Below are 15,099 nucleotides of genomic sequence, written 5' to 3' on the forward strand. Positions count from 1 at the left end.
GTGGGGAAAAAATGATTTTTATTTATTATTTAATTATCTTTCTGTTAGAATAATCAAAAATTCTAACATAAAGATCGCATTTACTAAGTCTCAACGGTGATTAAATCAGTAATTTTTTTGGGCTTGGGTCTGCGGATTATATATATTATTATCTTAAAAAATTTGTGAGTAATCGTTGAGTGCAGAACAGAGTTGATACCATTGGTAGCAATTTTAGAAACTTGATGCTATATGTTTAAAAAAAATATATGCAATATAAATTATATAGGTGATATAACTTTTTTCACTCTGTGAAAAACAAGCAAAGTTATATCAACCACTCAATATGTATGGCATATTGCATGCACTAATTTAAAATAGGAAATATAAAGTTTCAAAATGTTTTCCATGTGGTGCCCACTCTATTCAGTATGCAACGAATATCGGTTTATCCAAAATTATTAGATAAATCTTGTGATTGAAAAAAAAAAACTATTATAATAATTTATTGTTTATGATAACCCATTTGGCAACAACTTTGATTTTTTAAATGTCACGTGTAATTCGTGTAGGTTGCCCATTGCCCACTCAAGAGTTAAAATTCAGTATATGTTCTAAATTAAAAGCACTCACTTCCCTCGATCTTCTAGGCCAAATTGACAAGTTCCGCATTCATTATACAAAATTTAATATTAAAGTGCCATCAAATAAAACACAAGCTATTATTTTTACAATCTCAAGATAAATAAATAATTTCGAATCAAATTAATTTTAGATAATTAATTCATCGTCAAGAAAAAAAACGATAATGATATTCATCTTCAGAAATTGTAATTTTAAATCAAAGATTATTGTTTTTTATAATTATCAATTGAATATCAAATTAAACAAGATGGAAATAATCGATAATTATGTTCTCTTTTCACACAACAAATAGTTGCCCAATTTGTCCACCAAATTTACTTGAGACATGTAATTGATAATTTGAAAGCGACAAGTAAATTTTGCGCACTCTATGAACAATTAACTATTTGTCGTTGCAAGGAAAATCGTGCACAAAGACTTAGCCTCTAGCTTAGCTCTCACGTGCTTTCGATAATTATATGCACACATTGCATAATATAATACTTATTTAATTTATAAGTTGTTGGGTTAGAACATCTAATGATGAAGTATTTAACATTGACTTTTATTTTCTTGGTAGTTTGAGGGTAACCATATTTTTTCATTTAAAACACTTTTTGGAGCTAAATTGATGCAGATTTTAGCAAACAGATTATAAATTATTGAAATAGATTTAATCAAAATCGATTCTTTTCTTAATTATTAAAGGATTTTCATGATTTAAAGATTTCTGTGACGTGGTTAGTAACAAAATTAGTGCTTTGTGGACGCACAGAATTTATATCTGTAATTCTTAATAAATATATAAAGAACTTAATTTTTCCAATTAAATATTTCTTTGGAATTCAATTAATATCACCCCTTGTTTTCAAAATATTGGAACGTAAATGACTAAAATTGACGTAGGAAAAGTGAAAAAACATATAAACTACAACCAAAGTGCGCAACACATAATTAGAGGAATTTGTTTTAAAAATAGGTTCATTCATTATATGAAAAAAAAAAAATAATTAAGATTACAGATTACGAAAGTAATAATGTCGCGAATGATGAATGAAGTTCTGTATGCATCCTTCCCCTTCTACACAATGTAGTTTTAGGTTTATAAAAGTTACAAGATACATATCTTTTCTTGCTAATAAGAATGTTTTCTTAAATAATTTCATAAATTTTAATCGTACTATGTATTTATAGAGTAAGAGCCAGAAATTTTTTTTCGCGTATTCTCACTGGTGTAGGGACCAATCTTTGGGGGCTACAAACCTTGACTAACGGTTCCTTCGGTAGGTAGCGGGTAATCAGGGGTGCAGTACCCGAGCTCTCTCACGTTAAAGTATAAAAGCTGAAATTCACACAGAGTGTTCAAATGACCATTTTAAGTCAATATTGAAAAAGACATATCAATCCGAAGGGGCTAACACTCCCCCAGACGTGGTAGAAAGTCAAATGCAAAAATACACAATTATCTACATTTTCTTCCATGATTATGAACTTATTTCACTGCAAGAGTTATTTTATTATTTAAATATGTTCAGTATCACGTACTGAATGTAAAAGCACAAAATCCTTACAAAAATAAGCGGGGGAAGTGCCTCCATTTTAAGGAAAACCGTTTTAGGCTATATCTCCATAACCGTGCGCTTTAGACCAAAAATGGTAATAACTTTTATTGTAGATAATTAAATTACCTACTTTTTTGTAAACTAATTTTTTTTGTATCACTAACCGTTTATGACTTATACAACTATGACGATTTACTTATTGAATATTTGAACGATATGTCTTCTAATGTTAGTTGGATGGATTGATATGTCTTTTTCAATATTGACTTAAAATGGTCATTTGAACACTCTGTGTGAATTTCAGCTTTTATACTTTAACGTGAGAGAGCTCGGGTACTGCACCCCTGATTACCCGCTACCTACCGAAGGAACCGTTAGTCAAGGTTTGTAGCCCCCAAAGATTGGTCCCTACACCAGTTAGAATACGCAAAAAAAATTTCAGCTTTTATACTTTAACGTATGTCTGGCAAGTGCTGGCTCTTAGTCCATTATATAAAAATAAAACAAATAAATCTAAACATTTTAACAGTCGTTATATGCAACAGGTGTTTTAAATTTTTTTTCTATAAATTTCCTGTATAAGAAGGTATGCTTTCATAAATAATAGACGTTGAAAATAAACTCATTAAAAGTTCCAAATGAACATTTTTTTAACACCAAATTTTATTAAAATAACAGCTGTACCTATGCTAATAAAAATCATCAGATTTGGAACCGCAATAGCTCATTTGGAAACTTGGTAGCTAGGTAGAAAAACGCCTAAAATATGGTAAAATTTTGTGTTAAAAAATGTTCCTTTAAAACTTTTGATGAGTATATAAAAAAAATTATCCTTTTCTAATCTACAATAAAGAGATTGCAATCTCACTTTCTACTTTTGTTAATAAAACAATAGGCTTTTGCCCAATCGTAGATAACAAAACACAAAATTATTTTTAATAAAAAATAATTATTATTATTATTTTTAGAAAATAAAATCAATAAAATTAGACATTCAGTCACGAAACAGAACACCAATCAGAAAGTGTTTACGTCACGCCATGCCAAACGCTATTAATGCTGTTTACATTTTAATATAACGAAGCAGGTTACTTGATTTATTGTCAACCACAAAAATGATGATTTACTTACAACTGCTTACAATTTGCATACACAAAAATGATTGTTTGGCGTTTTGTCATTCAAGTCGTGATGTCATTCAAGACGCCATGATACTCTACATTGTTGTCGAAGTAAATTTGAATTGGTTTCTGAAAATACATAATGCAAAAAGTGTTTTTTTTAATAATACTTTTTTGGTGTAAATCAGATATTAATGTAACGTATAAACCAATTTTTCAAATTTAGTACAAAAGCCTATTGGGTAAATGTTTTTTAATATTTAAAATATGAAGATGTCAAAATGGGCATCAAGCAGATTCACGAATATCTTAAAGTACTGTAATTTTTAAGAAAATATTTTTGAATTTTTATTAGGTGAATGTTGTTTTTGAAAAATTATTTTATTAAATAATAATAATAGTGATACGAATATTTATACTAGAAGTAATAGAAGGGAGGCTGTTGTCTAGCAAATAAGACTTTTTAGGCCTATTATTTTCTTTAAGTATGGTAGAACTGATCTTTATTTTAATTGTTTCATCTCGAGTTCCTCCACGTCGGTAGAACACTTTGAGCCAACAAGTGAAAGGGCAGATAATTCGCACCTTCAGTGTCCGAATAGGTCGTGCTCCTATCCAATCCAATTTCATGAGAAATATATGCAATTTGAAGCGTCAGTGCAGAAAGAAACAGCCGTAACAAAGACGTTAGCAGCTCCCCATGGTTTTTTGCCATAGAAACAGATTAACCTTCTGATATTGTATTCAACAATTCACAGTAATCTTTCTTCTAGTACACGTGTAAATTCCTGTTCTTCTAGTTCACGCGTAAACTTTGTTTTAAGTTTGTTTTTCTTGATTTAATTTTTCTTAAAAAGTCAGCAACTCGAAGCATGTCCCATGTTGATATTATATGCCCCCAAAATTGCTGCAGTTTTGAAACCTTGTCTACTTAGTCTTATTTTTATTGATACTGCCATTCATCAGCAATTATATGATTTTATTGCTACTAAGTTTAATATATTCGTAAGGACAAAAAATTCAATGGTATTATGGAACAATTTTTAATCTCTTCAAACTGATTTTTCATTGAAATATTTTCTAGAAAATTACTTTATTTTCAAGATATTAAAAAATCCCAGTAAAAATATAACACTCCATATTTTCCAAAAGCTGAACAATAATAACGAACGGATTCATTAAAAATTAAAAATAAAATATATTTATCAACACCGAATTCATTTATTTTCTGGAATCTGCAATACTATTATCTAAATAAAAAAGATTAAATGTATCGTTGGTGGTGGTAAATGATGCTGTTGATGATGTGGTTGGAATTGAATTATTTTGTTGATAACTACCAGTTGAATTAGAATTTTGAAATGATGGATCACTATTATTATTATCAGCACGATGTTGGTTGTTTGTTGAAACCGCTTCACGTAATACAGCTGCAGCTGCTACAGTTGTACTAATTGTTGTCGCTAATGGTATAAATGTTCCAACTGAATTCGTTGAATCAGATGTTGTGTTATTTGTTAACATACTTAAATCGCGTATTATTATTTGATTTACAGATGATGGCACTGTTGGTGCGGTTGATGATGTAGGAGTTTGAATAATATTGGTTAACATATTATTTGTTGTACTACGTTGTTTACGATATTTTATTGGAGTTTCAACAAAGCCTTCAATATGTACCGGTTCAACACGATTACCACGAAATTGCACTTCTTGTTCGACCCAGTGACCAGTTGAACGTCGATGTGCTTTTAATTGACCCGATTGTATGAAGCGTGCTGGACACACAGTGCATGCATATGGACGAGAACCTGTATGGCGACGCATATGTAAAGCTAAATCGTTTGATTGTGTAAATGCCCGACCACATAAGTTGCATACGTATGGACGCTCCCCAGTATGCACACGTGTATGGCGAACCTGTAGAAAAGGTTAATATTATTATTTCAAAAGTAAAAAATCAAAATCTACGAGATATCGCATGTTAAGCAAAAAGATACTGATACTGAGTACTTTGTTTTCTTAAAATTTTTTGCTCAAACATTTCTTATTCTAAAGAACCCATGATTGGATAAGAAAATGGCTTTCTGTGAAACTTTTTCAAATCGCTTCCAAAATGTTCCTCGGAACGTTCTGATTATAGTACATAACTACCGTGTGTGGGAGGTGTGTGTAACACCACCACTGTTAAACATATTCATACATACTTTGTAATGTTTGTATATTGTATTACGCTGTCTTGTTAGTAGGTGAGTTGTACGATGCACTACCGTCTTGATAATGATAATATACTATAACTATAGTAAATGTGTAGCTTTGATCGCCCGTAGCTCGAAAACTACCCGTTAAAAAATTTTGTGGCCGTGAAAGCTTTTGATCAGAACAGTTCGAAAAACCTTTTGGGGGGTGGCTAACAAATTTTAACCACCCCCAAAAGCTTTCACGACTTTTACAGAAAACTATTTAAAGAAAAATTTTACTGAAAACTATTTTCCTATTCAATCGTGCAGGGTCCTTTTTCGGTTTAAAATTTTTTCTAAATCCTAATTTATATTCACATTAACTCGCTCTGCATATTGAAAACGTAGCTTAATCTAATGGAGTTTTAATTAACTGGGTGCTATCTGATTTTTATAGAGTTGAAAACTATGGAAGTTTTTTCTTACTAAAGTAAATAATGTTACCTTGATAAAACTGTTAAGGTCATATATTAATATCATCACCGTATGCTTTCCCCTCTTACATAAAATTGGTAAAACTTAAAACATCAGTGTATAAAAAAAATACTCTGTATATTTCTTGAATGTGGCCATACTTCTTGCATCAAATAATTACCCGTTACTGAGCCGATATTTTGTTCGTTTTACACGTGAATCAAGTTTTATCTTAACCTAGTTTCAGGCGATTATTAAAATTTTGTTATTTAAATTTTTATAAATCAAAGATTTTAAGTAGTCCGCGAACTAAAAGTAAAACTTATTCTGATCTTTGCTACACAAAGCGTTGAGCGCCAACCCACATTTGGCTCTAATAATTACTTACCAATTTATTACTTTTATTAAATGATTTTCCACATAAAGTGCATAGATATGGTCTTTCTCCGGAATGTGTACGTTGATGACATTTTAAATCATGTGATCGTGGAAAACCTTTCCCACAAACATTGCATTTGTATGGACGTTCGCCCGTATGACGACGCATATGTACAATCTAATTAAAATAAGATTCTAATTATTGAAAATTAAATGAAAGAAATTACCCTAAACTCCTATGACAATAACAATATTAAAACATTTACTAGAAATATTTTGTAAAATATATACTGGTGAGGTAAATTTTTTTAATCGCTACTGTTAGTGTACAATTAACAGAAAATGAGATATTTTAAAACAACTGATTATCTTGACCTTTGGCTTGAATTGAATTGAACTGTTGCAGCGTACAACATTTTTCGACCGAATTTCTGCATGTGATTTGTGATAGAAAAATAAACCTATGCACAGAAAATCATTTTACCAGTATTTATTGAGAGACTTAACTCTGAAAACTAAACATTATTACATGTAAAGTTTTTTATAATGTATTGTTGATGTCAAAGGAGCCTCAATAAAATTTTTTTCCAAATGTAAAATATCTTACCATATTACTAGAATTGTTAAATTCTTTACCACAATATATACATAAATGTAGGCGTCCTGGATCTTTTATTTTTGTATGTACCCTTTGATGTGTACGTAAATTATCTAATCGATTAAATGCTTTGTTACATACTTCACACACATGTCGTTTATCTTTCATTAAATGCTGTTTAATATGCTTAGCTAAAGTATCACTACTGTAAATTTAAAATTAAATAATATTATTCACACGAAGTGTATTCTCTTTTCAGTACTATTAAAAAAAAAAAAAAAAACCAGTTGGCACTGGAGTCTCGTGAGGTTTTTACCTAAAACTGGCTTTAAAGAAGTATGATCGCATAATGTGCCCCACAAAACAACAGTGCAATAATTTTTTCGCAAATTTAATTTTTTTATTCCACGTTTTTACGGTGTCATAGGCGATATTTTATTCTTTAACTAGAAAATATTATTGGAGTATCTTCAAAATATTTGATTTTATATCAAAAATGATATATTTATTATGATTTTGGTTATAGTTATCAATTATATGGCTTTTCAAATATGTCATTTAATTTTCAGGCTCAGCAAAGGCGTCCGTAAATCGGCTCGAAAAAAAATTTAGTATAAAAAACAAATGGTTTGACAAATTTTTTCTAGAAGCATAAGTTTCTAACGCAGAGCTAGTCCATTCAAAAGAGAGTTTCAGAACTTGGCACTCTTTGCATAGAGATCCTGTTAGCCAAAGTTGGATTTTCGAACACTTATAAAAAATTTTGCAGTCCAGAAAGCGAGAAAAGCGCGAAATCTCCAGTGTGAACAAGTTAGAATATAAATGAGAATAAATTATTTAATATTTAATGTTTTATTGTTTTAACCTTAAGGTTCGAACTAAACAGTTAAAAAGCTAAATATTAGACGACTTTTTCCCCTCTATTTACAATTAACATCTGGATGTATAAATTCATATGCATTGATGACTATTCTATCATATTACAAATGTGTTTTTTCAAAGTATTGGGGATAGGACCCCGAACTTGTTCATCCCCTGAGTCCGAATTTTCTCCCGACGGCCCTGCTTTTATATGATTTGGATTATGGCGTATCACGAGTGCCATATTTATTTTTATACTAAGCTAGTCTATGGTGCCTGCACTGTGGAGATAAGTTCAATAATGACACATTTATTAAAATCGGTTCACACATGCATTTAATGTTAAAATTAGAATTATGTTTTTAAGGTATTAATTTTATGCTTTGAATGTTTTATTTCAATTTCCAAAACCGGTTATGGATTCTAAGATTTGAATATTTTACGGTTTAACGATATTCGATTATGATTGATAGTATTGTCTTAGCTACATTTTTAAAGCACAGCTTTGGTTCCTAAAATCTATTTTAAATGTAACTTTCTAGCATAACTACTACTCAAATCCGAAAAAAATATACAACTTTCATTTAAAAAAAATTTAATTACATAGTCCGGTAATCGGCAACTTACCTATTAAAAATTTTATCACAAATAGAACATTTCAAATACGTCCCTGATTCCGGAATTGCATCTTTTTCATGATGAACTTTTAAATGGCGAATTAAATGTTCACCACGGACAAATGGTTTATTACAACTATTGCACATATAAAGTTTTTGATTATGACTTTCTTCAATATGTTTTTGTAAATGTTCATCAGTTAAATAAGCTTTTTCACATTGGTTACATTTATGTATTAAAACATTACGATGTAATGTCATATGTCGTGTCAAATGATTTGCTCTTGAAAATTTATGATTACACACATGACATTCATATTCTTGTCCATCATATTCTTCACCGTCTTGATCCATTATATCTTCTATACTTGGATCTATTTGGAAAAATAGTATTGTATTAATTTTTTTGAATTAAGAGAAAAATAAAAGAAAATATTTAATAAAAATAAGTGAAAAGAAACAATTGATTAAGTTAATTGTTGAAATATCCTGTATAGGATGTGAAGTGTTGAATGTCATTTATTTTTAATAAATTAGAACAGTTTAAAAAACCAACACCATTATGACAACCTTTTGGCCGCAAATTGTTTTGGTTTTCGAAAATTTTTGAAAGTATTTTCTAGAATTTTTTCGTTTTTTCAAAATATATTACAAGACCATTAGTTGAACCGGCCTGCAAAACTCCCTATCTGTTTTCCTCAACTCCCTATCTTTTATAGTTTTAGAGAAAATAGACAAAGTTTTGTCCTAATTTGCGCCCTCAGGAGTAAGCAATTATGTTTACGAAAAAATGTTTCAAAAAAAAGTTGTTTATTTTTTTATAAAAAAAAACATTTTTTACATTTAAACTTTTGTTCTATCCCTAACGGTTTAGACGATAGGTCTTACGGACGTAAGACCCAATTGAACTATGTTGCTCATTTACGAACTCAAACTCACTTTTTACGTTCTGATACGCTATAAAAGTTTCAGGTTGATATCTCTTTTCATTTTTGTTTTAACGTGTCCACGGACGGACGGACTACAGCACATGTTCCCCTAATTTTTATGCCATATAAGATGTTTCCGCGTAATCCTAACGAACTCTGCAGTGTACTATGGGCATTATAACGATAGCCCACTAGTGTAAGAATTATAATAAATCGCTTTTTCAATTTTGAACCAATAATGAGATGTAAATCTGTGATTTATGTATTATGATGGTAAGTTTGATAATTTTAAAAAATAGGGATTTAAATCATGATCTGTTTTTGTCTTCCGTTTATGTTAAAAGAAAGTAATTGACAACATAACACGTACAAACAATGGCTGAGAGCTTGTAATTATCGAAAGAAATGAATAGTGAAGTGCACTTCAAAAAACATTTACTAATTTCCTATAGTACATAGCAAAATTATTAAACAACATTTGAACAAAAAATGAAATGGGCTTCTGATGACTACTCAAGGACCGGAGTAAAAAACCACTAAAAAAACAAATCACATACTGTTAGATTAGTTTTACAAAGATATGGTAGCATCTCATAGCAAAGACATAAGAAAAATCTAATTTTAATAGAAGATTGGACATGGGAACGATTTTGATCAAACTTAGGATAAAAAACTTTTCTAAGCTAGCCGAGACTCCAGTTTTGAAGAATTTTGTGTGATAAAAAGAAGTTGTTATTGATAAATAATTATTTGAGAATAATAAATTTACCTTGTAGTGAATGATTTTGATTTTCCACTATAGTATCACCATTGGTTTCTAAACATTCATTTTCTGTTTTTAAAACAACATCTGACTGTAATTCATCGTCATCTTCAGATATAGCATGTTCTGTTTTCATATGATGTGAAAAACTTTTTTTATATACAAATTTTCTATCACAAAATTCACATTGAAAACTTAATTTCAACTTTGATTCACTTTTCATTTCATCGTAGGTTGCACTATCAACGCCATGCGTTAATAAATGACGTTTTAAGTAACTTGGTTTCGTAAATGATTTTATACACAGCTGCAAAAAATAAAAAAGAGAAAAACGTTAGCGGCATTCACTTGCATGTTATTACTCATTCGGTATAATTACTTATATATCTTCTATACGACACCCTGTCTATAATGTGTTAAAGCTTTTCCTTAATATTTTCTCCCAAGAAAAAAAGGTTTAAACTCGATATAACGAAGCTAGTTCACATAATTTAACTAGTTCGCATAATTTTTCTTGTATAAGTATTATTTATCTTTTAAGAAATGGTAGAAAAAAGAAAACCAGTTACTCACATAACATTGTGCTAAATTTTTCCCAGTGTGTCTACGGCGATGTACTTGTAAACCTTTGTAACTTGATAAAAATTTATGACAGTCAACACATTCAAATCCGTTAGTGTCACCACCACGTTTTTTACTTGATCGGGTTTTACCAGCATTTTCTTCATCACCAATTTCAAAATCTGGATCATCATCATTATCACTTTCCTCTTTGAATTCATCCTCTTCATCTTTAATTGAAGTGGTATCGGGCACTGCGGTATTTAATGTAGATGGCGGTATTTGTTCTTCTGTAATTTGATTTGCAGACAGAGGTACCACTGATATTTCATCAGAATGATATTCTAATTTATGTTTTTTCAATTGTACCGATTTATCAAAACTGTCCCCACAAAATTCACAAATATGTTTTTCCATAGATTTTTCCTTAAAATTAATAATAAACATTGCTTCACTAATTTGCAGGACATGCAAGATTAAATAAGTAAGGTAGAAAATTAAAAAGCACAAAATTATTAGGTATCTGCTTTTTAAAGTTTGTCCGTTTGTGTCCAAGTTCCAAATTTGATCATCATACAAATTAATTCACATTTTGAATACCTAATCATTTCTTACTTTTATTCTTAAAAAATTAGTTCATTTTATGTAATTATGCAAAATCATTCCACATAATTTTGCGTATAAAATATCGAAAAATAATTTTACTCGCCAAGCAGTTATTAAAAAATTAACCAACCTATTAGCGTTTATGAAATAATTTAATAGGGAATATTCATGTATTTTTTTTAAATATTTTTAATTCATTGGTTGCACCGTTATAACAAAGTAAAAAATATAAATACTGTTTAAAAATGCTGTATTTAAGTGTAAAAAAATATTTAAAATACATTATAATTTTGAGATATTTAAACGCAGTTTTTTTGGCGCTCTCTGTTCATGACGTATAAGTACGTGATCTGTCAATTTTTTACAGTTCAATGTATATTATTATTATTTATTTTCACCATAAGATACAAACGTACATAGGTATAGTCAACATGAAAATTAAATAAATTAAATTAAACTATATGGGCACGACGTTACAATATGATTCTTCAGCTCACGTTTAAATTTTGGCATGCAAAGTGTAAAGTGTATAATTTACACTTAAAAAAAATAAATTTACAACACAGAATTTACAATCGTTATTATTAAGTTTTCTAATAAACAGCCGTAAAATAGTATAATTTAATGAAATACCATATAAAATGTAAGTAATTAATATCATACAGTATGTCAACAAATTTGACAAGCCCGTACTTTGATGTCACGTCCGTATAAAAGTTTGAATTTCCGTTTTTAGAAATTTTTAAATGCCCTCACTGAATTTGTACTTTTTTTAATTAATTTTAAGTAATTAAAAAGATATTAATTACTAAAATAATGGTTTAGTTGATATGTCCAGTCATTAAAGTTGCGGAAGAAAAATACTTGAACCAAATTTAAATTTCATGAATATTCCTTAATTTCAGTCTTTAAATAAAAATTAATTTTGATGGGGAAAGTATGTACCAGAAAGCCAAGATACACACACCCTTACCCTAATCATTTTAAAATGTGTTTAGAAAATTTACAAGTGTTTCTATTTACCGAATTTATCAAAACAGATACCTAATATTTTAGATAAACATAATCAACTATGTATATTAATCGGAAGTTTGAAAATCGCGCTTCACTAATAAACAATAAAGTATATTAGTCCAAGAGCCCGCTTCGGCCAGACGCACATCATTTCATAAAGCCCTAAAGTTTATCTGCGCACGTCACCAACACAGGTAAGAACGATGAGCGACTATGTAGTTTAGGTAGTGGTTACCTTGGCAGGTAACAGGTAACAAAGGTGTAAAAAACAGCACCTCAAGTACATTAAGACATAAAGCTCTATTTTTTTACATTTTCTTCAGAATAATATTTTAAATGACGTCATCCATTGCCAGACACCTAGTATAGTTTCAACCCCCTGCCAGACACCCCCAAACTCTAAAAAATTGTGATTACACTTACATTATAGTATAAAAGCTGAATTTTATATATGTTTCTTGGGGGGCTATGAAAAGAAGTTACCCCAGTAGCCAGACAGTTTTCAAGGTTTTTTCCATCTTGCCAGAGGCCTTGAGAGTCCGCCGTCGGTGTAGCAGCACCTCAAGTACATTAAGATATAAAGCTCTATTTTTTTACATTTTCTTCAGAATAATATTTAAAATGACGTCATCCATTGCCGGACACTTAGTATAGTTTCAACCCCCTGCCGGACACCCCCAAACTCTAAAAAATTGTGATTACACTTACATTATAGTATAAAAGCTGAATTTTATATATGTTTCTTGGGGGGCTATGAAAAGAAGTTACCCCAGTAGCCAGACAGTTTTCAAGGTTTTTTCCATCTTGCCAGAGGCCTTGAGAGTCTGCCGTCGGTGTAGCAGCACCTCAAGTACATTAAGATATAAAGCTCTATTTTTTTACATTTTCTTCAGAATAATATTTAAAATGACGTCATCCATTGCCGGACACTTAGTATAGTTTCAACCCCCTGCCGGACACCCCCAAACTCTAAAAAATTGTGATTACACTTACATTATAGTATAAAAGCTGAATTTTATATATGTTTCTTGGGGGGCTATGAAAAGAAGTTACCCCAATAGCCGGACAGTTTTCAAGGTTTTTTCCATCTTGCCAGAGGCCTTGAGAGTCCGCCGTCGGTGCGAGTGCGAGGCAATATATATTCAGGCGGGTTTAAGTGAGATGGTGAGTTTAATAAAAAAACAAATCTAAACAAGTGAAAACAAACAATTGACTGAGTTAATTGTTGAAATACCATGCATAGTCAGTGTTGATTTCTTTATCACATTACACATACAAACATGTGACACATACATAACTGATAATCAAGTATAGTACATATTATAAAATTTCCGCCTAATTGGCGCCCTCACGGATAAACAGTGATGTTTACGAAAAAATGTTTCAAACAAAAGTTGTTTAATTTTTGATAAGGAACATTTTTTACTTTTAAACTTTTGTTCTATCTCTAACGGTTTACAAGATGGGTCCTACGGACCCAAGACCCAATTGACCTATGATGCTCATTTACGAACTTGACCTCACTTTTTACGTCCTGAGTACCCTGTAAAAATTTCAACGCGATATCTTTTCTCGTTTTTGAGTTATCGTGTCCACAGACGGACGGACGGACGGACTGACAACCGGAAATGGACTAATAAGGTGATTTTATGAATACCTATGACAAATTTTTTTTCCTAACATCATTATTTTTAAGCGTTACAAACTTGGGACTAAACTTAATATACTATGTATATTTCATACATGGTATAAAAAGTTATCCATAAATTTTTCGAGTTTTGTTAATATTTTTGAGAAATTCAAGTTTTGACTGTGTGAGGTAATAATATTGTTTATCGTATGAAATCCAATGAACAAATATTTTAAATGTAAAAAAAATAAAAATAGAGCTTTATACCTTAATGTACTTGAGGTGCTGCTACACCGACGGCGGACTCTCAAGGCCTCTGGCAAGATGGAAAAAACCTTGAAAACTGTCCGGCTATTGGGGTAACTTCTTTTCATAGCCCCCCAAGAAACATATATAAAATTCAGCTTTTATACTATAATGTAAGTGTAATCACAATTTTTTAGAGTTTGGGGGTGTCCGGCAGGGGGTTGAAACTATACTAAGTGTCCGGCAATGGATGACGTCATTTTAAATATTATTCTGAAGAAAATGTAAAAAAATAGAGCTTTATATCTTAATGTACTTGAGGTGCTGCTACACCGACGGCAGACTCTCAAGGCCTCTGGCAAGATGGAAAAAACCTTGAAAACTGTCTGGCTACTGGGGTAACTTCTTTTCATAGCCCCCCAAGAAACATATATAAAATTCAGCTTTTATACTATAATGTAAGTGTAATCACAATTTTTTAGAGTTTGGGGGTGTCTGGCAGGGGGTTGAAACTATACTAGGTGTCTGGCAATGGATGACGTCATTTAAAATATTATTCTGAAGAAAATGTAAAAAAATAGAGCTTTATGTCTTAATGTACTTGAGGTGCTGTTTTTTACACCTTTGTTACCTGTTACCTGCCAAGGTAACCACTACCTAAACTACATAGTCGCTCATCGTTCTTACCTGTGTTGGTGACGTGCGCAGATAAACTTTAGGGTTTTATGAAATGATGCGTCTGGCCGAAGCGGGCTCTTGCTCTATATGTCGACGAAATAAAGTAAAAAAAAAGACAATTAAAATGATTTGAGTCAAATTACCTTTTCATGTTTACGCATATGTGATTTAAGACTAATTTTACTATTTAATTTTTTTGAACAAATTTTACATTGATTAGGATTTTCTTTTTTAATGGATTTATTTGAATTTTCAGTATCTGAATCCCAATCATCATT

At 30.6% G+C, this 15,099-nt stretch overlaps 1 protein-coding gene across 1 annotated transcript; it reads right to left on the reverse strand.

The window, feature by feature from the left end:
* Positions 1-4,507: 4,507 nt before the first annotated feature.
* On the reverse strand, positions 4,508-15,021 carry LOC123305674 (zinc finger protein 2 homolog). Its single transcript, XM_044887458.1, has 7 exons — positions 14,965-15,021; positions 10,660-11,073; positions 10,093-10,393; positions 8,405-8,768; positions 6,926-7,121; positions 6,329-6,496; positions 4,508-5,206 (listed from the first exon to the last, which is right to left on the reverse strand). The coding sequence occupies exons 1-7, from the start codon at positions 14,980-14,982 to the stop codon at positions 4,508-4,510; spliced, it is 2,160 nt and encodes a 719-aa protein (XP_044743393.1). The 5' UTR covers positions 14,983-15,021.
* Between the last annotated feature and the right edge of the window lie 78 nt (positions 15,022-15,099).

This window comes from Chrysoperla carnea, chromosome 1 (genome assembly GCF_905475395.1).
Source record: "Chrysoperla carnea chromosome 1, inChrCarn1.1, whole genome shotgun sequence".
Taxonomy (NCBI): Eukaryota; Metazoa; Arthropoda; class Insecta; order Neuroptera; family Chrysopidae; genus Chrysoperla; species Chrysoperla carnea.

Bases quoted from the DNA above. Each gene is read 5' to 3' on its own strand.
- LOC123305674 (XM_044887458.1), bottom strand. The intron at 8,769-10,092 runs GTAAATTTATTA...TTTTCCAAATAG, and splicing joins TCAAAATCATTCACTACAAG to ATCCAAGTATAGAAGATATA. The intron at 5,207-6,328 runs GTAAGTAATTAT...CCTTTTCTACAG, and splicing joins TTAATAAAAGTAATAAATTG to GTTCGCCATACACGTGTGCA.